The sequence below is a fragment of the Acartia tonsa genome, chromosome 4 (genome assembly GCF_053477335.1).
Source record: "Acartia tonsa isolate MP-2025a chromosome 4, ASM5347733v1, whole genome shotgun sequence".
Lineage (NCBI taxonomy): Eukaryota > Metazoa > Arthropoda > Copepoda > Calanoida > Acartiidae > Acartia > Acartia tonsa.
This window is the reverse complement of record NC_137263.1, coordinates 57,631,998-57,655,506: the sequence shown is the minus strand read 5'-3', so window position 1 is coordinate 57,655,506 and position 23,509 is coordinate 57,631,998. Positions and strand designations below refer to the sequence as shown.

At 33.0% G+C, this 23,509-nt stretch overlaps 1 protein-coding gene across 1 annotated transcript; it reads left to right on the top strand.

The window, feature by feature from the left end:
• The first annotated feature begins 2,438 nt into the window (after positions 1 to 2,438).
• LOC145315577 (uncharacterized) lies at positions 2,439 to 23,456 on the top strand. Its single transcript, XM_080155558.1, has 18 exons — positions 2,439 to 2,508; positions 3,249 to 3,294; positions 3,785 to 3,864; positions 4,557 to 4,605; positions 5,103 to 5,138; positions 5,727 to 5,826; positions 6,118 to 6,202; positions 6,320 to 6,405; positions 6,582 to 6,670; positions 7,068 to 7,141; positions 7,574 to 7,624; positions 7,747 to 7,760; positions 8,540 to 8,613; positions 8,938 to 9,007; positions 21,244 to 21,304; positions 21,924 to 21,987; positions 22,426 to 22,476; positions 23,387 to 23,456. The coding sequence occupies exons 1-18, from the start codon at positions 2,439 to 2,441 to the stop codon at positions 23,454 to 23,456; spliced, it is 1,170 nt and encodes a 389-aa protein (XP_080011684.1).
• The last annotated feature ends 53 nt before the right edge of the window (positions 23,457 to 23,509 follow it).

The following is a 23,509-nucleotide window of genomic DNA, read 5'->3' as shown; positions in this document are numbered from 1 at the left end:
GGAGGCCTATCCAAAAAATCTTAAATCTGGGGGAAATTCATCATATAAGAATGATTTTATCCCTAATAACCTATCCTCTCAGTCCAAAGATAAAGCCTATACACCAGGTTTACGCAAATGTGTCAGAACTTCCCCCCCCCCCTTAGGTCACATACAAATTTGTTGTTAAAAATGTAAAAAAAATCAACATGTTTAAAATAGACGTACGGACATTCTGGTAATGATTATAGAGTTGCTACGCTTTCTAACTCGTACCTAACTATTACAGAAATCACCATGCAAAATTTGAAATCGATAGGACAATTCTAACATGCCTAAATTAACAAAAAAAAACTATTTAAAAAAGTAAAAAAATCAACATGTTTAAAATGGACGTACGGACATTTTAGTAATGATTATAGAGTTGCTACGCTTTCTAAATCGTACCTAACTACTAAAGGAATCACCAAGCAAAATTTGAAATCGATAGGACAATTCTAACATGTCTAAATTAACGAAAAAAGCTATCCGTTACGGACAGACGTACGGACGGACCGACCCTAATTATAGAAAAGCTTCGCTTTTAAAAATGAAATATGGGATGGCTAATCAACTTATTTATGCAATAAAAGCTTCCATTTAAAAAATCTGCTTGATATCTTTAAAAATAAGCTCATAACTTAAAATTTTAGTGTTTGGGGGGGTCTTTTGCACCACAAGCCCCTAGAAGGAAAGTCTCAAAATTCAATTTTCAAAGTTTTACGGGTAGATCCAATCATATAAGAAAGTTTACAAAAAGAATTAGGATAATAACTATAAAAACCAGCCTAAACGGCCAGGCCAAAATTTGATACTGAATTTTCATTTCCTATAACTGTACAAACTTGGCCGGGGGGGATTTACCCTACGAATAGCAAAAAACGGCTAAACATTTGAGCCGCCAGCCGTTACTCTCCATATTTTTGTTCAATTTAGTAAAATAGACCTGCCAAGGAGATATTACTAATGCCAAGTTTCTTGACGAAATTCGGATTTAAAAAAAACCTTACCTATTGTCATTTTAATCTGTCTTTTTGTGTCATTTTAAAAGCAAAGTTGTTCTATAATCAGAGTCGTTCCGTACGTCTGTCCGTAACGGTTAGCTCTTTTCGTTAATTTAAACAGGTTAGATTTGTCCTATCGATTTCAAACTGTGCATGATGATTCCTATAACAATTAGGTACGACTTAGTAAGCGTAGCAACTCTATAACCGTTACCTAAAAGTCTGTACGTCTATTCAAAACATGCTGAGTTTACACTTTTTTGACCAAAATTTTTGTATGTTAATACAGGGGTGTATATTCTGCATGGGATCCCCGGCTAAGGGGGGGGGGGGAAATAAAAAATAAGTAGTTGGAGGGAAAAAAAATGTAAAAATTGAGAAAACTGAAAACATTTTTTCCATTTCCCCTTCTCCTTGGAGAAAAAAACAAAAAAATGTGTGGTATGAGTGATAAAATAAATAAAATATAGAGTTCTTTAAATATTTTTTCATTTTCCCCCCTACTTGGAGAGAAAAAACTAGGGGGGGAAAAAAAATGAAAAATTTTGTAGCCGGGGAAAAAAAATAAATCTTGTGCTGAATATACACCCCTGTGTTAATATTATCCGATTCATCTGATTTTTTGAATACTGATTCCTAATACAACAAGGCACAGTCTTATAACGAAGCATCTCTATAATCAAGTGCTAAATATATTAGTATGTCCTTAAACAGTAGCATGTATTTAATCAGTTTTGCAACAAATTTACTTACAATTTTGTTTGTCTTGAGCATTAATATTACGCTTATTTAGTTCGGACACTCTACAAGTGTTAATGTTCGTTTGTTTTTCCATTTCAGAGCTTCGCATGTACACCAAAACTGATAAATTTCAGATCTAAAATATGGACATTGACAGAATCATCAAATATTGGGATGCAAAGATAGCCGCCCTGGCTGAAGACGATCAGTTCGACCATCAAAAGTTCTGTTCGGAAGAAATCCGGGATGTGCGAGGCGTCATGGAGACTGGCCGGCGGGGCAGGCACGCGTTCTTCAACAACTTCCCGACTGACCTCGAAAATTGGGCGTACCTTGAAGGCCAGACCCAGGAATTTGAAGAACTGGAGGCTGAAGTAAACAGCTGGGAGCAAATGATGGCCGGCATGTCGGAGGAAGCCGCACGGAAAAAGGTTAACGAGCTGCGTTGGCGGGCCTTCGGTCTCATCAGCCGCATGGGCCCAGCTGCCGAAGCGTACCACCTGGTAATCCGCAGCCAGAGGTGGCCAGACATTCCCCTACCGGATAAGGTGACGGTGCAGCACTGGTCAGCTATATTTGGTAGAAAACCAGTCACCCTATCTCTTAGAGCAGCTCGGCGCTACAGACGCGACAGACAGATATGCAAAATTTTAAGGATTTAAAGTTCGAATAAAAATGTATTTTTTTATATTTTTTTTTCAGAATCAATGCAAAATGTTGAAGTTTCGCCACGGCTCACAATCATGTAAGAATAGTTATTTATCGCATCGTATTATAGACAGCTTTCCGCGGATAGTAAATAGTAATAATGATATGATTTTTATTTTACTATACGTAGACAATTGTCTGTAATACGATGCAATATACGACCTCAGTATTGATGAGAATCGGTTCTAATCCAGCGGATATAAATCGGGTTCGAAACCATACTGGAACATTTTTTAAGGGGCATTGCGTCATTGCATAATAGGAAATAATGGTTTTCTCCCCAAAATATAGCGAGCACAAAAGGTTAAATTTCCAAAAAGAATCCAGATTATACAACTTACTTTGGCTGTAAGTCCATGGGTAATGCAACAAAAGACGTATAAATATTTTTGAAGAAGGTTTCGTGATTTTTTTGTTATTCTTAATATCTTATAATCTAATGTCTTTCTTTAGTTTTCTTCCTTTTTTATGACCACTAAACATATGCTTGATTCACTTTGTCCATTAATGTTTTTTTTTTGTGATTCGCTACTTATGTATAGGGTCATCCTTGTTTTATTGTTAATAACGAAGCTACTCCATGATTCCAAATGTCTGTCTGTAAGACACGAATTGGGGGAAACGTGATTTTCTTGGCTGAAGAAATCTGAAACTTCTTGTCAACATTCTTATTTATTATTATTCAGCATAAACATGAAAGTATGAAATATCCATGGCGGTCAGAATGCTTTTAAGCATGTTTTTGGCTATTTTTTGTCATCCTTGTTTTGTTTCCAGGTGAAAGTTTGAACAAAATAGAGAATGCAAATGGAACAAGAGAAAGGTAAAACAGAGTTTTCAGTATGGGCTTCGAAACCGATGGATACCCGCTAGATTAGAACCGGTTTTAAGCCATTTTGAAAATTCATTACAGACAATTTTCCTCAAATATTAAAATAAAAATCATAAAATCAAAACCAGTTTTGTTAGCCCGGGCATTCGGCCCCTTAGATCTAATAAAACTGTTTTAAATTTTATGATTTTTATTATAATTTCCGCGGTAAGTTGTCTTCTTTTTAAAACTAATATTAAAATTCGGGGTTTGGTCGGCCCTTCCCCCTTCAGCGCCCCTAGATGGCTCTAGTTTCCTATTGTACAAACTAGTAAGGGTTTATAACTTTATTGTCTCCAGCTTAAGATCTCAATAACTAACTTAACTGATTGGGTTCCTCATTTTTGGTAAATCTTACATGTGTCTTGAATGGTTTTGGGCTGTTTCATTTTCAGATTTAAGTCCTGGGATGGTTTTAAGCTATATATTATTATTGTTCTAGGCTGCATTCAGAATCCCCAATGTTGCCAGAAAGAAATCCTCCAACTGCTGATAATCCTCGCACCCCCCATCCTAGGAAGCAAATTTGTATTTTTAGTAGTTAAGCTTTTAACTAATTCACTTTGTCAGTCTGTTCGTTCGTAACGGATAGCTCTTTAATAGCTCATTAATTTAGACATGTTAGAATTGTCCTTATCAAATTTAAACTTTGCATGATGATTCCTATAACAGTTAGATACGATTTAGGAAGTCTAGCAACTCTAATCGTTGCCAGAAAGTCCGTAAGGCCATTTAGAACATGCAGAATTTCATCTTTTTTTTAAATCAAACTTTTAGCATGATATAATTATCCTATTCATCTGATTATTGAAATAATGAAATAAGAACAGCTAGGTACAATATTAGAAGCGATGCATCTCTATAATCAAAACCTTAAAGTAAGTTTCCCTTTATTAGAGAACATGACAATCTGGTGTAAGATCCAAGTAATAATAAATATATTGTTCTTGCAAATACAAAAAAAATTTGGCTGGTGTGTATAGGAATCTCCTGACCTCGAATACTACACTATAATTCACTTTTTTCTGTCCGTTTTGTCAGTCAGTCCCCAAGGCTATGGGAGAAATGTGATTTACTCAGCTGCAATTCAAGATAGATTACTGAATTGTTTGGTGCAGATTTCCTATATCCTTCAGCATCCAATAATGTATTTTACTATTTTATAATATGTTCGTCCGTCAAATATAATTATGTACTTGGTGTGTATAGGAAGCTCCTGACCTTGACAACAACTACAACAGCCTCGTTGATGAAAACTCCAGGAATGAATGCCATTAAAACAAATGATGTATAAATGGATATTATGATAGGGGAAAAAATTGTCGTCTAATTAGGATGCTAATATGGACCTCATTTATAGGTTTATTCGTTCATCCAGTAGGAGGGGATGGGGTAAAGGGGGTGGATGGAGGATATCGTTATATTAGCCCGCTGTGAGTATCACTTTATTCTGGTGCAACAATAATATATCGATTTAAACTGATATAATCTTCAAAAGAGAAAGGTGTAGTCACTCAAAGTACATGATAATCTGGTGTAACATCCAATTAATGTACATTGTACATCGATATAATCTCTAAGAGAAAGGTGTTCCCACTCAAAGTGCCTAGCGAGCACAGAAACCCTATTCTCCCCCTTATTTTTAAATGTTCTAAACTTAAATATGCTCCATAATGCTGGGAATGTTGTCAGAATAAGAAAATCAACAAACATAGTGAATTAATGTGTTCATTTTTGAATGGCATTCCTTAAAATACAGGTTCCTGTGGTTCTCTGACAGGTCCTGGGATTGCCAGGTAAAGCTTTTTTTCAGTATGTATTTAAAATCAATTAATATCCGCTGTATTAGAACCGGTTACTAGCCATACCGAAAAATTGTTTATAACATCGCATTACAGACAATTTTCCTCGACTAATAACATAAATATAAGATTAATACCATAACTCTTTTTAATATTCGCGGACGGCTGTCCATAATACGATGCGATAAATAACTATTATAATTACGTATAATAATCTGCTATTCCCAGACAATAAAATGAAAATTACAAGATTAAAGAGACAAGCCTCCGGAGCTTAATTTTAAGATTTTTTTTGTATTAATCGAGGTAAATTGTCTATTATACCATACAATAATTTACGCCATTAATAAAACATCTACTTATTAATGTTTTTTCTAGAGATTTTAGCCCATCCCAAAATTCTCTATTTTTAATGATAAAAAATGGCTAATTTTATACTATACCATTACTGAAACATCTCCTTATTACTATTTTTTTTAGAGATGTTAGCCTATCCCGAAATTCTCTATTTTTAGTGATTAAAATAGCCTTTCTTATACTATACTATTAATGAAACATTTACTTATGTATTCTATTTTTTAGAGATGTTAGCCCGTCCCGAAATTCTCCATTTCTAATCTCCAAAGTAGACCGGGCCGATTATTCCTCTGTATCAAAAATGAAAACTCCTGTGCTTAGAAAGGATTGTATGGTACCATTATAAAATAAAAAAAGTCTTTCGGCAATTTCCCTAAAGAGCCTCGGCGAGCACTGAAACCCCCTTGCCTCATATTTTTTAAATAAATAGAAAATAAGGGAGGGAGGGGGGGGGATTTTTTTTCGTTTTTTTAGTTGTGGATTTACTTACCCATTCTTTTTGAAACTAAAATAAAAAATGAGGAGTCGAATTTAACCTTACACCACCTCAAGTGCCCCCAGAGGCCTCTTGGGGCGAAGCAATTAGTATAGAATTTAATGGAAACTACACATAAAGAATTCTGTGAAACAAGATGATGTACATCGCTCCCCTTGTCTATCAGCCAGTTCTGTCCCCCTTATTGAGGAAAAGATTTACTATAGTATAATATTAAGGGGATGGGGGGGGGGGGGTATCATTATTTTAGCCAGCTGCGAGCATCTCTTTATCCGAGTACATTTTTGTTCCCCTTATTGAGGAAAAGATTTGCTATTTTAAGATAATCGATATATTATTGCTTGGATGTTGCACCAGATTTTCATGCACTTTAATAATATGAAACTAACAGCCGGCTCTCAATTGACTGTAATTTGCACTTGTACCCAATGTTTTATAACCACGTTATCTAAATCGTTGGCTCAACAACTTTTAGTAATTTTTTTATTTTGATAAGTTGATTCCAAACGAATGGAATCCAAACTTTAACAACATTGAGGAAGTAAATCAATTTATCATCCATTGTCTGATCCCTTATGAATTAGAAAATCTTTTACTCTTGTCAGAATACTCTAAGCCCCAACGTAAATCAGCTGAAGTTTCCCCACATGGTTAGGGGCCCAGCTTCACCCAGGTAAAATTATATTTGTGGGGGGGGGGGGGGTGGCGGGGGGGTTAGATGTGAGGGAGTTCATAGTTGTCCGGGGAAGGTTTTTTCTTTTATCTAAGTATATTGGTGTATTTCATGATGCGATTAAATTCTGGAATGGAGGGGACTTTAGAATGTTCATTTCGCTATTCTCCAAAGTTTTATAATACAGTTTTCTTATTCGTTGGCTAACTTGACAACTTTTGGGAATTTTATTGAATCTTGATTGGTTGGTTCATTTAGTTTCAACCACTTATTGTAATCTACAGAAGGATTAATTTTCTGCATCATCATTGGGGATGTACATCAATTTATAGGTCATTGTCTTATCCCTTTAGATCCCTGGACTAAATTAGTTGATGAATTTTAATCTCTTTTTCAGGCATTTGAAAAGCTCTGTGATTGGTGGTCTACTAAGTCCAGATGTGGGGCCGGGTGGCAAGCTGACCGGATTAGGTACAGCTAGGACAATATTCAAGTCTTTGTACTCAAAAAATATTTCTAAGAGGATATTACCATCCTCTTTGTATCCCTTTCAATACAGTAGAGCCTAAAGGCTAGTTAAATAATAAGTAATAAAAAAATGTTTTTAGGTCTTTTTAGCTGCGATTTATTGGTGTATATTATCGTAAAATTTATTTCATGACCCAAAACTAAAATATTATTATAAAGGTACTGAAAATTTTGAAAAGCTGCTATATCAAAAAAAGGATAGTCCAAGAAAAGAATTATGCTAACAATCAAATATTTAAATGTTGCAATAGAGATATGAATCGTGTAAACTTCTATTTTTTAATAATTTCAAGGGGTGGTGTATGAAGGGAATGTCGTATATATTTTCCTTTTTTCTTTAATTTGTTTACAAAAGCTTGAATATTTTGATTGTAGCAGGAGTAAACTGTTCCACGCCAAAGATAACTGTCTTCACTACAAATACTTTTGGAAACCAGGAATTTATTATAGAAGTAAATACACTTGTGATAAAGTAACAGGATGTCTGTCTATCTCTCTGTCTCTTTGTCTATCTGTACCAAAGATAACTGTCTTCACTACAAATACTTCTGGAAACCAGGAATTTATTATAGAAATATTTGTATTTCTTATATAAAAGTAACAGTATCTGTGTGTGTGTGTGTCCCATTAAAGAAACAGTTTGTCTGTACCAAAGGATCTCGCTATCCGATGAACCCATATAATTTTCCTTTACAGTGTAGCTTTTCATAGGTCCTGGGAAGGTTTACATTATAACTATTTTGGGGGAGGTAAAAGAGAAATTGTTCGAAAAAAATTGCTTCTCCAAAATTTTTTTCTTTAAATTTTTCCTAATAAAACTAAAATTTAAAATAGAGAGGTGTCACACATATTTTTGAAACTTTGCTGTAAAAACTAAAATATAAAATTGGGTGTCAAATTGGGTGTAAACCCCCACCCCTTCAACTCAGGCGTCACTATAGGCACCTAGGGGAGTTGCTACTAGTTATTTTATTAGAAATATATTATATAACTTTATTAATACAGCAATTAGGGAGATTCTAAATTTACCACAGACAAATAAACATCCTGTTACTTTTATATAAGAACTAGCGGCTACGCCCCTAGAGGCCTCTAGTGGCATTTAAATGTTTTATTTTTATTTTAAATATCTAATTTGAGAAATAATTTGTCTATGGTCAATCAGCTGGTAAATTCATGTCTCTACGCAGCGCCACTACGCTAGCGACACTATGCGGCGGAAATATTTTGATTGGTTCAATGGTTAGAGAGATCCTTCGGTACAAACACACAGATACACAAACACTGTTACTTTAGTATAAGAATACATTTGTACATTTCTATAATATAAAATGTCAGGAAAATATATATTCAACGCCATGCAATGATGACACCAATACTAAAGAACCCACCTACCAATCTCTGTCCCAGACAACGTGAGTAGCTTTAATCTTCCCACAAATAATAGGTACCTAATCTTCTCCCAAATAATAGGTACCCAATCTTCTTCAAATATTAGGTACCCAATCTTCTCCCAAATAATAGGTACCCAATCTTTTCCCCCAATGATGACACTCATAATAAAGAACCAACTTACTTTTACAGGCCACGTGAATAGCTTTAATCAGTGTCCAAAGTTATTCACCAATGATATTCATTGGCCTTAGAGATTATACTCGGTTTCAACAAAAAAAATTTCGTCCATAGTCTTATCCCTGCTTTAATTGATTTATTCATTCATGTTTGTTATTGTTTTTTAGTGAATTAAATGGAGATGCTTCATTTGTGGATGAAAATGGGAATAGTATGATTTCTATGAGCGATACTAGGAATATACATGGACAACATGGTTATAGATAGACAGATGGACATACAGATAGACATATGGATAGACAGATGGATAGATAGATAGATAGTTTGTGGATGAAAATGGAAATAGTCTGATATCTATGAGCGATACTAGGAATATACTATACATGGTTATAGATAGACAGATGGACATACAGATAGACATTCAGATGAACATATAGATAGATAGATAGATAGTTTGTAGATGAAAATGGAAATAGTATGATTTCTATGAGCGATACAAGGATATATAATATACATGTTCATAGATAGACAGATGGACATATAGATGGACATACAGATAGACATACAGATAGACATATAGATGAACATATAGATAGATAGATAGATAGTTTGTAGATGAAAATGGAAATAGTATGATTTCTATGAGCGATACTAGGAATTTTATACATGGTCATAGATAGATAGATGGATGGACATATAGATAGACATTCAGATGGACATATAGATAGATAGATAGATAGTTTGTAGATGTAAATGGGAATAGTATGATTTCTATGAGCGATACTAGGAATATACATGGTCACAGATAGACAGATGGACATATAGATAGACATTCAGATAGACATACAGATGGATAGATAGATAGTTTGTGGATGAAAATGGGAATAGTATGATTTCTATGAGCGATACTAGGAATATACATGGTCACAGATAGACAGATGGACATATAGATAGACATATAGATAGACATACAGATAGACAAATGGACATATAGATAGACAAACTGATAGACATTCAGATGAACATATAGATAGATAGATAGTTTGTAGATGAAAATGGAAATAGTATGATTTCTATGAGCGATACTAGGAATATGATAGACAAATGGACATATAGATAGACATACAGATAGACATATAGATAGATGGATAGATAGGTTGTTTGTAGATGAAAATGGAATTAGTATGATTTCTATGAGCGATACTAGGAATATACATGGTCATAGATAGATAGATGGACATACATATAAACATACAGATAGACAGATGGACATATAGATAGACAGATGGATACCTAGATAGTTTGTAGATGAAAATGGAAAAAGTATGATTTTTATGAGCGATACTAGGAATATACATGGTCATAGATGGACAGATTGACATATAGATAGATATATAGATAGACATATAGATGGATAGATAGATAGTTTGTAGTTGAAAATGGAAATAGTCTGATATCTATGAGCGATACTAGGAATATACTATACATGGTTAAAGATAGACAAATGGACATACAGATAGACATACAGATAGACATTCAGATGAACATATAGATAGATAGATAGATAGTTTGTAGATGAAAATGGAAATAGTATGATTTCTATGAGCGATACCAGGAATATAATATACATGTTCATAGATAGACAGATGGACATATGGATGGACTTGAAAGATAGATATTTTTATTGACTGATTGATGGACATACAAACAGATAGATAGATGGATATAAATGTTGATAGATAGATATATTGTACATGAAAATGGGAATAGAATTATCAGAAAACGAAACTTGTATTATATGTAGTTTAAATTTTTGCCGCTAGGATTCGCAAATTTTTATGTTGTTTTACAATAAAACATATTTTCTAGCACTTTGCCTGTTGAGAACTAAAGTTTTTAAAGCTGGTATTAGTTTTTATTTAAACATATAATAATTACTGTAAAATTAAGTTCAGAATTTTTGGTTTAGGAAAGTTTCTTAAAAAGTCCCTTTTGTTATTTAAAAGTAGCAATTTTCTGTACAACGGACATACTTACGTAATGATTATAGAGATGCTATGCGTACCTAACTGTTACAACACTTTTAAGTGTCGCATATGCTTGAATTTTCTTCAGGGGTTTGAAAAATAACCCGTTAAACATCAAAATTAGCTATATACCATCCCAATAAATACTTAAATCTGCAAATATAAAACATTAGAACCATCCTTTGATCTATGTAAAGCTTCTACAATTTTTAATGAAGGTGGATCGGGAGATAGTGCGAATCAAAAAATATAAAAGGTACCCACCTCCTAGCCTTCATATGCTAATGACGAATCCATTGATAATTTGAATACATTAAAAGACAATATTGATAGATAGATAATCCATGTATATATACAGGGTGGGGCACATAAATCCGGACTTTTTTTAAACGGCCATAGCGTCAAGACTATTTGACTGATCAGGACGTTTGACCCAGGAATAAGGTATAACCAACAAGGGAATTAAATCTAAAATAATATTTGGGGGGCAAATGGAGAGGTCGTCAATTTTACGATGTGTTGCCCCCCAACGACAGCTGAAAAACACGTATAGGTTTCGTGATTTTTTTCCGAATTAATTTCGTTATTGGTATGAGCTGCGTTTGACCCCACTATAAAAAGCTTAGGTAATGACCTTTTTACCCATAAAAATCTTTGGACGATGTAGGACGTGTACTCCAAGCTGACCGTGCATATGTTCAACTAGGCAAATTCGAAATGCGCACGTTGCTCATGAAACTTGCTGAAGGTACTGTTAGATACATAAGATTGACTATAGGTTTTCTGAAATAGATTTTCTGAATGGACATAAATTTAGAAAAAACGTATAGACTGCGTGGGGACAGGGGAATATTCAAAATCAAATAAAAGTGGGGCTATTTGATATGATCACTTATTAACAAAAAAGTTCTAAAATGATATCAGGAAGTTCAGATCTAAGCTAAATAGAAAAAAATTGGCAAAATTTACTTTTTTTTCGGTGTTCTCTCCAATTTAGGATATTTTTTTTATCGAATATACTCTCTCCTTTAAGTGTCAAAACGGTAAAACCTTTCAAAAATACCTTTCTTGTCAATGTTATTTAAAATTTTGAAGATTCAATTTGGTTGTATTCTGGAAGTTAAACCAATCCTGAATTCTAAAAAAGGTGGTCTCCAATCCCCTTCTACGCCCCATGTAAACACCCTTCCTAATCGACATTGGTAAACGGAAGTCATACCTATGATGTTACATGGTGTTTATACAATTTCCATTTTTTTTTTATTGGCAAATGATAATAAATAAAATTGTGTAAAAAAGAGATAAAATTATCTTAAAATACTCAATAATCTTGCTTAGAAAAGATTACTTCTAATCTTTTAGTCAAAATATTTAATGGCCTCCAATGAATTTAGGGAATACCAAAATGAAATGTTATTATTTTCAATGTTTTGTTTCTTATATAAAGTATAAAAGACTTGGGCTAAATTAGTCAACTCTAAGTCTATAATATACAGTAATTTTTTTCTGGACTGTTTCGAATTCACACTAAATGTCCAATAATAGTAGTAACTTTATATGGATTTCATACACAGCGACAAATAAACGCTACAGCAAATATTCATGTATTATTGTTTTACAAATTTAGTAATTTCTTACCAATATGTTATAAGTCTTATTGCTGAATTTTAATGCATATACCTAATCATTTTGTGCTGTCTTTCTATTTCTTAATTTTTATATAACTGTTCACAAGTTCTCATAGAACTATATACTTTTTTTTTTTAATTCAAAAAAAATTATTTTGTTGTAAGAATAAAACACCATAAGAAACAATTCTCACCTGTCTAAGAAAGCTCAGGGATTTAAAGGAATAAGAAAATTGCCAATAAATTAATGTACATCCCTAATATAAATACCCAAACATTAACCCTCTTGTAGGTTATAATTAGTGGTTGAAACGTTTGGACACTCAACTTAACAAAGTTACCAAAAGTTATTAAAAGTCCCAAAGATGTTAAGCCAACGAATAAGAAAACATTATTATAAAACTTTTGGTTTTTAGACTAGTGTAATAAATAGCTCATAGTCCCCCCCCCCACTCTTTCTCTTTGAGTGAAGCTACTCAATAATTTGATCGTCGATCATTCCGTCTGTAAATAGGAAAGGTTTTTCTCTGCTAGTAGTTTTCAATTTAACTCACGACCGTTGCTCAAAACAAAGCGCATCCGCTCGTCGTCGGGAGGTGATAGGTTTAACACTGCGTCATAACTAAAGACATAAAAAGTTGTTTCTACTTGTACTATGTCAGGTGCGCGACATAAATAGATAGAGTAGGGGGAATGCCTTGGCTCAAAACAGGAGCAACTCATACCATGCACTGTTAGGACTTCGGAGACAAAGGTCGTGTAATCAAAGAGTTAGTTGTCTGATGGGTGTTACTTAACCTGATACCCTGGGTGTTTGGACAGAAAAGGATGGTTTTCCTGGGTTGTTTTTGTAAAACTTTTGGGACTTGTTTAAAAACAGCACAATATCCCCCCACTTTGTTTTTGTAATGTTATAAGCGAAGCATATTTACTAACAAGACTTTAAAAAACAGGGATGGCAACATCCATAAAAGCGAAGCACTGAAACAGTAGGACAAACGGACATCATCACTTGTATGATGTCAGAACTGAATAATCAGAATATAAATGTATAAGAGTAGAAGCAAAATTGTAAGTAAATTTTATTGAAAAACTGCTTGATACATAATAATGTCTATGTACATACTTACATTTTTATGACTTGATTGTAGAGTTGCTTCGCTTATAATAATGTACTTTGCTGTTCCAAGGAATCAATATACCAAAATTCAGATCAATCCAATAATTACATCACATAAAATTTTTTTGGTAAAAAAGTAAAAATTCAATATGTTTATAATGGACGTACGGACGTTCTTGTAATGATTATAGAGTTGCTACGCTTTCTAAATCGTACCTAACTACTACAGGAATCACCATGCAAAGTTTGAAATCGATAGGAAAATTCTAACATGCCTAAATTAACGAAAAAAGCTATCCATTACGAACGGACCGACACTAATTATAGATTCGCTTTTTGAAAAGTATGTCAAAATAAAACGCCCTTTAATTAGTTAGCCCTTTTCGTTAATTTAAACAGGTGTGAATTGTCCAATCAATTTCAAACTTTTCATGATGATTCCCATATTCCTATATTAAATTATCATGACACTCTACTTGTTTTAATGTTCGTTTGTCGTACTATTTTAGAGCTTCGCTTTAATGGATGTTGTCATCCTTGTTTAATCATCATCTGGAATGTACGTCAATCTATCGTCCATATTTGCATAGGATAACATTTATTTATAAGGGTATTAATACATATCATTGATTACTGTAATTTAAAATCTTATTTTTAAAGTAGCTTCGCCCCAAAAAAATAAAATCTGTATGGGTTGTTTTGTCCCGCCATTTATAATGTAACTCCTACTTTTTTGTCAGGGATCTAAAGGGATAAGACAATGAAATATAAATTTTTATAAAAATGCAATAATTAAACACAAAATTACCCCTTCTGTAGATCAAAATTAGTGGTTGAAACATTCGGACATTTAATTTAATGCACCAACCAATCAAATTCAATAGAAGTCTCAAAAACTGAATAAAACATTATTATATTCAGGGCGACCACTGCATACTATATATACTATTTATACTATATAGGATGAATGTGGATACTATATCATACTATATGACAAAAATTTACTATATATACTATATAATATTACCTTTTTTGACCAAAATTTACTATATATACTATATGATATTACATTTATATAACAAAAAACGAATATTGTCAGTTTTGTGACAACGCCTCTTAAGTTGCGTTTTGTCTTATATTTTCACTGTAGGTTTTCTCCTATTTCTAGCCCCTGCGGGGCAATCATTAACCTTTATCTTACCTAACCTAACCTTCAATAACCTATAAAAAGTTAACTGAGATAGGACAAAAATACATAAAGCTCTACAGGTAAAAGATTAAAATTTCTTATTTGAATAGTTAGAGTTCAGAATATGCATCTATTTAGATGATATTAAAATATCTGAAGGACAAATTAAAATCGGCCATCAAGATTAGGTCCTGTAGGTTTCCAAGTCTTCTCTGGGCAGAGTCCACATGGAGGCCTGCAGCACCTGAACCTGGAGAGCAATTGTATTTTTTCTTCAGATATGTAAAATTGTAAATAACATCTAAAAAGATGTTTATAAGAAATTTTGATTTTTACCTTACCAGAGTCCACCTGGAGGCCTGCAGTACCTTAACCTGGAGCTCAATTGTCATTTTTTCTTTAAATACATAAATAACATCTAAAGCTAAGCCTATGTTGTTTAATAAACTTACCTTTAACTTCTTAAATAAAAAATTTTGATTTTATACCTGTCCAGAGTCTACCTGGAGGGCAAGAACGTCCAAGGTGGGGGAATAAAGAGGTGATTACCCCCCACCCCCCAAACGAATTTGGGGGTGCTGGCACCCCCAAAAATTTTTCCATTTTATTCCCCCACAAATAAAAATTACCCAGAATGAATTATCCCTAAAAAGTTCTGGCGCGCTTCGCGCGCTTTTTTACTTCCACTTTCAAAATTTTTTACCACTGCCCAAAATCAAAAGACTAAATAGTTCCCTTTAATTAAACAATGCACTGGGTGTGTTCTATCAATGTCTTTTCAAAGAAGTAATATTTTCCCAATTATTAAGAAAAAAATGTTTAAATCAAAATTGATTGTCTACCTTCCATAAAATAGATCAATCAAACATTTCAATAATTATCAAAATATCAAATACCCTCTTAAAACTAGTTAAAAAACCTTACCAGGACATATTTGAAGCTACACTTTAAAGGAGAATCATATTGGTTCATCAGTTAGCAACGCTTGTGGGTTGATTATTTTGTTTTCATGTATAGGAATGAAATTGTTTTTAGTACTTTATTATTAGTTAGGTACTTATTTACATTATTAAATTACCCCGCCCCCCCCCCAAAAAAAATTAAGCTTGGACGCCTCTGTTGGAGGCCAATTTTTTTCCTTCAAATATATAAATAACATCCAAATATATGCTCATTTTTTTAACAAATAAACCATTAACTGCTCAAATAAGAAGTTTGATTTTTACCTGTACAGAGTCCACCTGAGGGTCTGCAGCACATGAACCTGTAGGCTAAATGTCATTTTTTCTTCAAATATGTAAAATAATACCCAAAAAGATGCATAATTTGTTTTAAAAGTTGACCTCTAACTCTTGAAACAAGAAATTTGAATTTTACCTGTCCAGAGTGGACCTGGAGGCCTGCAGGACCAGAACTTGAATGTCGATTTTAATTTTTCTTCATTAATGTTAATAACATCCAAAAAGATGCATATTCTGCTTTATAAGTTGACCTCTTACTCTTAAAATAAAAAATTTATTTATAACCTGTCCAGAGTGGACCGGGATGCCTTCAAGACCAGAACTTGGAGGCCTATTTAAATTTTTTCTTCAGATATGTTAATAACATCCAAAAAGATGCATATTCTGTTTAATAAGTTGATCTCTAACTCTTCAAACAGAAATTTGAATTTTTTTACTTGTCTAGAAACCACCTTCCAGCTAGCCTGCAGCACCTGAACCTGGAGACCTATCCAAAAATTTAATATACGTGAAATACTACCCAAAAGTAAACTTTTATCCCATATAACCTATAGTCTCACATTGATACCTAGCCTAATAATCACAGAGTAAGCGAAAGTGGCAAAACTCTCCCCCCCCCCCTTATATGTTAAATTGCTTTGATAACAACTTTGCTTTGAGTTATTATTGATGATGTCATTGTATATACTATGTATTACTAAATAATTCAAAGTACGATACTATATCATACTATATGAGTAAAAAAAAATATACTATATATACTATATGAATAAAAAAAATATACTATAAAAATACTATATTTTTTTGGTTTTGGAGTGGTCGCCCTGCATATTTGAAGCTACACTTTAAAGGAGAATCATATTGGTTCATCAGTTAGCAACGCTTGTGGGTTGATTATTTTGTTTTCATGTATAGGAATGAAATTGTTTTTAGTACTTTATTATTAGTTAGGTACTTATTTACATTATTAAATTACCCCGCCCCCCCCCAAAAAAAAATTAAGCTTGGACGCCTCTGTTGGAGGCCAATTTTTTTCCTTCAAATATATAAATAACATCCAAATATATGCTCATTTTTTTAACAAATAAACCATTAACTGCTCAAATAAGAAGTTTGATTTTTACCTGTACAGAGTCCACCTGAGGGTCTGCAGCACATGAACCTGTAGGCTAAATGTCATTTTTTCTTCAAATATGTAAAATAATACCCAAAAAGATGCATAATTTGTTTTAAAAGTTGACCTCTAACTCTTGAAACAAGAAATTTGAATTTTACCTGTCCAGAGTGGACCTGGAGGCCTGCAGGACCAGAACTTGAATGTCGATTTTAATTTTTCTTCATTAATGTTAATAACATCCAAAAAGATGCATATTCTGCTTTATAAGTTGACCTCTTACTCTTAAAATAAAAAATTTATTTATAACCTGTCCAGAGTGGACCGGGATGCCTTCAAGACCAGAACTTGGAGGCCTATTTAAATTTTTTCTTCAGATATGTTAATAACATCCAAAAAGATGCATATTCTGTTTAATAAGTTGATCTCTAACTCTTCAAACAGAAATTTGAATTTTTTTACTTGTCTAGAAACCACCTTCCAGCTAGCCTGCAGCACCTGAACCTGGAGACCTATCCAAAAATTTAATATACGTGAAATACTACCCAAAAGTAAACTTTTATCCCATATAACCTATAGTCTCACATTGATACCTAGCCTAATAATCACAGAGTAAGCGAAAGTGGCAAAACTCTCCCCCCCCCCTTATATGTTAAATTGCTTTGATAACAACTTTGCTTTGAGTTATTATTGATGATGTCATTGTATATACTATGTATTACTAAATAATTCAAAGTACGATACTATATCATACTATATGAGTAAAAAAAAATATACTATATATACTATATGAATAAAAAAAATATACTATAAAAATACTATATTTTTTTGGTTTTGGAGTGGTCGCCCTGTATATTGGAGACTAATTTAAAAACAGCACAATGTCCCCTCCCGTCGTTTTTTTAATGTTCTAAGCGAAGCATATTTACAAGCAAGTCTTAAAAAATTGGTATATCCATAATAATTACCCTTTAATTAATTAATTTTTGTCCGAACTTGACATTTAATGTCCTATTACTCTACATGTGTTTATGTGAGTGTATTTGATTTATTGAGCTATGCTTTTATGAATGTTGTTATCCTTGTTTAATTAGAAACTCAACTTGTTTAATTATCTCAAGTTTATATTCTAACAAGGATTACAACATCCATAAAAGTGAAGCTCTGAAACAATAGGACAAACAAACATTAACACTTGTAGAGTATCCAAACTAAATAAATCTAATATAAATGTATATGTCTAAATAAAATTGTAAGTATATTTTTGGCAAAAATGCTTAAATACAGGATAATGTGTAAGGCCATGTTTACATTCTTAGGACTTGATTATAGAGATGAATTGCTTAAATCATTGTACCTTGTTGTAATGGGTAAAAATCAGGATAATTATATCATATAGTAAAATTTGCTGTCAAAATTTAAAAAAAAATAGCATGTTAAAATGGACGTACTGACTTTCTGTTAACGATTATAGAAATGCTACGTTTCCTAAATCATACCTAATTTTTATAGAAATAATCATACAGAGTTTGATATCTGTTAAAAAATTATAACATGTTTAAATTAACAAAAAAGCTATCCGTTAAGGACGGACCGACCCTAATTATAGAAAAGATTCGCTTTTAAAAATGTCAATAGACGTGCAGAGTAAAATGAGACAAATTAACAAGGACATTCCTGATTCATGGTCGTGGATAATAATTTGTGTGAGGAGTTGTTTAATCACATAAATAATACACAATTTTTAAGATAATTTATGTACTAAAATATGGGGGTATAGTCCTTTCCACGACATCCCTCCATAAGGAGCGATTCTTCGTATTTTTCACAGTAGCTTTTCTCCTATTTCTAGCCCCTGCGGGGGGCTCTAACCCTGCGGGGCCAATTACCTAACCCTGTGGGGCAATCACCTAACACAATATAACCTAACCTAACCTAAAATAACCTATAAAAAGCCATTTTAAAAATACGAAGAATCGCTCCTTATGGAGGGATGTCGTGGAAAGGACTATACCCAAATATGGCTCAAGAGGCAGAGATCTTTTTTTTTGGTTGTAAAAGTTTTAAAATCAAAATTTCTCCTATTTTACTTTTAAATGTTATGTTGTTTGAAGATCATTTTTATAATGTAGCTGCGCTGCCAACTTAACATAACATCTTGTATTGGTATTCTCCTCATTATTAATTACATTACTCCTCCCCCTCGTAAAGTTAAGGATCTGAAAATAAATTTTATTTTAATTTGTCGTAAAAATGTGGAAAATACGCGATATCAGTGGCATGTGTTAGGTTTGTGTAGAAGGGTGTCAACACCCCCCTTAAAACTAATATTGGGAAGGCCTGTCTTTCACTTTTTTCAATCGCTAACGGTTGCACCAACTCCTGGTGAAGCACTGTGCACGCCACTGCTTTTGTTTAGATATTTTCATAGAAAAATCGATCCGTAGATTTAGAAAATCTTAGCTAAAACTTTAATTGAATTATAATTCGATATGATTTTCATAAAATAATAATTTTTTAAAAAGGTACAAGAAGAAAATTATCTTAAGCTTGTTTACGCTGTGAAATTATGGTAATATATATGTTTATTTGAAATTTATCTGCTTTTCCTAATTACATTAACTCCCCAACTCTAATTTTCATACAGGAAGTGTTTTATTGTCCAAAATTTTTCTGTCAAGGATAACTAACAAACAAGTTTTAAAAGTTAATAGCATTAAATGTGAACACAAAATAACGCATAGGGTCCTGCAGGGTAAATGCCCTATTGAAAGTACCAGAAACATTTTTGGTCCATGTGAGGGAAAATATCCCCAATTGTTTTTATTTTTTAAATCTTTTTAAACCTAATTAAAAAACACTCTACTAAAAAAATAATTCTAAAGCACTATAATTAAAAGTGCTAAGTTTGCATGAAAGGTATGACTTTAATTTTTAACCTGATGGTATAAATTATTGAAAACTGCAGTCTGCACCTGTTTCTTGTAATTTCATCCTTACTCAGGGATACAGGGATAAGTAAATAAAAAATAAATTGTTTCCACTAAAATAATTTTAATCTTTACAAACAAAGTTTTCTTGTAATGTAAAGGTTGATTATGTTATCATTTAATGACCTATAATTGTTTATAGTACTCCAAGATACTATCACGTTTAAAAAAAAATAAAAAAATATAAATATTTGGAAAAATTAAATTTTAAAAAAATCTTAAATTATTTTTAAAATATCTGTTTTTACCTTTAAAAATACATTTACTCTTAAAATGAGAAAAAAGTTGTATTTAATACAATAAAATTTCTTTAAAATTATGATCGGTTTGCATAGCATATTATTAGAACTGTTATGAATAGATTATGATTAGACCTTTTCAGAAATACTACTATTCAGAAAATCTACACAAATGCAAAATCTACGCATGACCATACATAAGTAGTACTTTGGAAAATTGACACATAGCAGATTGTGAGATGTCAAAAACGTCAAAATCTTGAAAATTTTACGATTCTCCTCTTCAGGGGCCCATATGGAACCTTGATTCTCGTTTTAGACTATAGGTTGCGTTGACAACCCTAGCTAAATCTTCATGCCATTTCCAAAAATGTAAAGAACGTCGTTCTAGCTCAACTGTGGCCAAAATAAGAGCCGCCGTGTCGAAGGGTAGCTTGAAAGATGGTAATTTGGATCCTGCGATTACTCACCTCCCTAAGGAAATGTGGCCTCCCAGCAGCCCGATCTTAATTCAATGAACTTTTGGGCCTGGGGCTACTTTGAAGCATGCACCAATAGCTCCCTCATTGCCACTATCAAGGAGATCTTCGCCAGCTTGGACAGGTACATTTTGACCTGGGCCTGCCGGCGGTTGAGGAGGCGGGTAGAGGCGGCGATTGATCCTGGCGGCCATTTTTTTGAATAATCTAATAGTCATACACCTATCCTGCCTCCCAGTTTTTAAAATTCAATAAAATCTTTAAAATTGACGATTTTATGTTCATTTGTTTAAAAATTATAAAATGTCCGGATTTATGTGCCTCACCCTGTATGACCCCTTCAGGGTTGAAAGAAAATGTCTAACCCGGGATGATCATGTCAGTTTAAGACTAAAGCCAGGATAGATAGATAGATAATCCATGTATATATAAAAAAAACCTGCAGGGCCGAAAGAAAATGTCTAACCCGGGATGATCATGACAGTTCAAGGCTGAAGCCAGGTTTAGGTAATACAAAAAAAAATTAAATAAAGTGACGATTTCATCCCATAAAAGCTAAAACTGGTCCCCAAAGTTTCAAAAATAAACATCATCTCTTATTTGCTGGCTAAAAAAACATTGAGATGGTGCTTTAGAATATTAATACCAAAAAAGTTTTTAGTTTTTGTATTTGGATATGTAATTATTAACTTAAGACTAACCTATAGGGTTGTAGAGTAGAGTCACTCACTTCCCTATAATCATTATATTAGAGTAACAAAATCTTTGTCTGCATCATAGGATCTTCACTAACCTATATAGTTCTCCTTTGCAGTGTAGTTTTTTTTATAGGTACTGGGAAGGTTCATAACTATCTTGGGGGAGGGTACCCGGGATGGTACCACCAAACCACCAGAGTGCCAAATATCTCCTAGAGAAAAAATACCTTAAGATAGATACTTTGCTTTACAGTACAGGCTGGTTACTAAAACTTTTTATTTTTAAAACTAAAATTGAAAGTTGGGTGGGTCGAAGTCACGGTTCACCGACCCCCCCGGCCCCCCCCCCCCCCCATCAAGGGCACCCAGATACCTATATGTGCGTAGCCGGTAGTTATATTAAATTGAAATTAAATTTCTTGTTTCAGAATATCTGCACTTTTTGACACCCAACAAGTTTCTGACGCCACTAGATAGATCCTCTTTTTGCAGGTAAATAGATAGATAGATAGATGGACAGATAGACATACACTGATAAATAGATTGACATTCAGATGGATAGACAGACACCAAGTTTCTGACGCCACTAAATAGATCATCTGTTTGCAGGTAAATAGATAGATAGATAGACATATAGACATACACTGATAGATAGATAGACAAACAGACGGTTTTGAACACCCAACAAGTTTCTGGCGCCCCTAGAAAGATCCTCTTTTTGCAGGTAGATAGACGGACAAATAGACAGATGGACATGCAAATAGACAGATGATAATATACAAATGGACAGACAAACATGCACTCAGACAGTTTTTCCAGGTAATTAGATAGATTGACAGACAGTAGACAGATGGACAGACAAACATACATAAAAAGTCTTTTCAAAATATAAATTAAATACTTTTATTTTAAAGATTGTAGTAATTTTAGAACCCCAAGCAAGTATCTGGATGAAACTCCCATAACTTGGCAAGAAATGACAAGGAATATGGCATTTCAATTAATCTTTGATAGATCTTAATCATTTGAATGATAGATAGATAGATGGACAGACAAGTAGAAACTTAGATAGATTGACAGACAGTATTAACTTAGATAAATAATTAAACAGACAGACAGACAAGTATCTGGATGAAACACCAATAACATGGCAAGAAATAACAAGGAATATGGCATTTTAATTTGTAAAGATGGACAGACAAGTAGAAACTTTATTAGATGGACAAGTAGTAAGACAGATAGATAGACAGACAAGTAGAAACTTAGATAGATGGACAATTAGAAAGACAGATAAGTAGATGAATAAATAGATAGATAGATATAAATGCCAATAGAAACATGGTATGCTTGCTGAGCCTAATGATGAATGTAGAATCTCTGATCCATATGATAGATAGAAAGATAGATAGATAGATGGACAAGTAGATAGATAGATAGATATTAATGCCAATAGAAACATGCTATGCTTGTTGAGCCTAATGATGAATATTGAATCTCTGATTCATATAATAAATAGATAGATTGACAAGTAGATAGATAGATAGATAAAAATGCCAATAGAAACATGCTATGCTTGCTGAGCCTAATGATAAATATTAAATCTTTTATCCATATGATAGATAGATAGATAGATGTACAGTACAAGTAGATAGATAGATATAAATGTCAATAGAAATATGCTATGCTTGCTGAGCCTTATGATGAATGTAGAATCTCTGATCCATATGATAGATAGATAGATTGACAAGTAGATAAATAGATAGATATAAATGCCAATAGAAACATGCTATGCTTGCTGAGCCTAATAATGAATATTGAATCTCTGACCCATATGATAGATAGATAGATAGATAGATAAACAAGTAGATAGATAGATAGATAAAAATGCCACTAGAAACATGCTATGCTTGCTGAGCCTAATGATGAATGTTGAATCTCTGATCCATATGATAGATAGATAGATAGATAGATAAACAAGTAGATAGATAGATAGATAAAAATGCCAATAGAAACA

Coding starts and splice junctions, on each gene's coding strand:
- LOC145315577 (XM_080155558.1), top strand. CDS start 2,439: ATGTATTTTTTTATATTTTTTTTTCAGAATCAATGCAAAATGTTGAAG. Junction 6,406..6,581: donor CAGCCGGCTCTCAATTGACT/GTAATTTGCACT, acceptor CTTATGAATTAG/AAAATCTTTTACTCTTGTCA. Junction 22,477..23,386: donor ATAACTTGGCAAGAAATGAC/AAGGAATATGGC, acceptor TAAAAATGCCAC/TAGAAACATGCTATGCTTGC.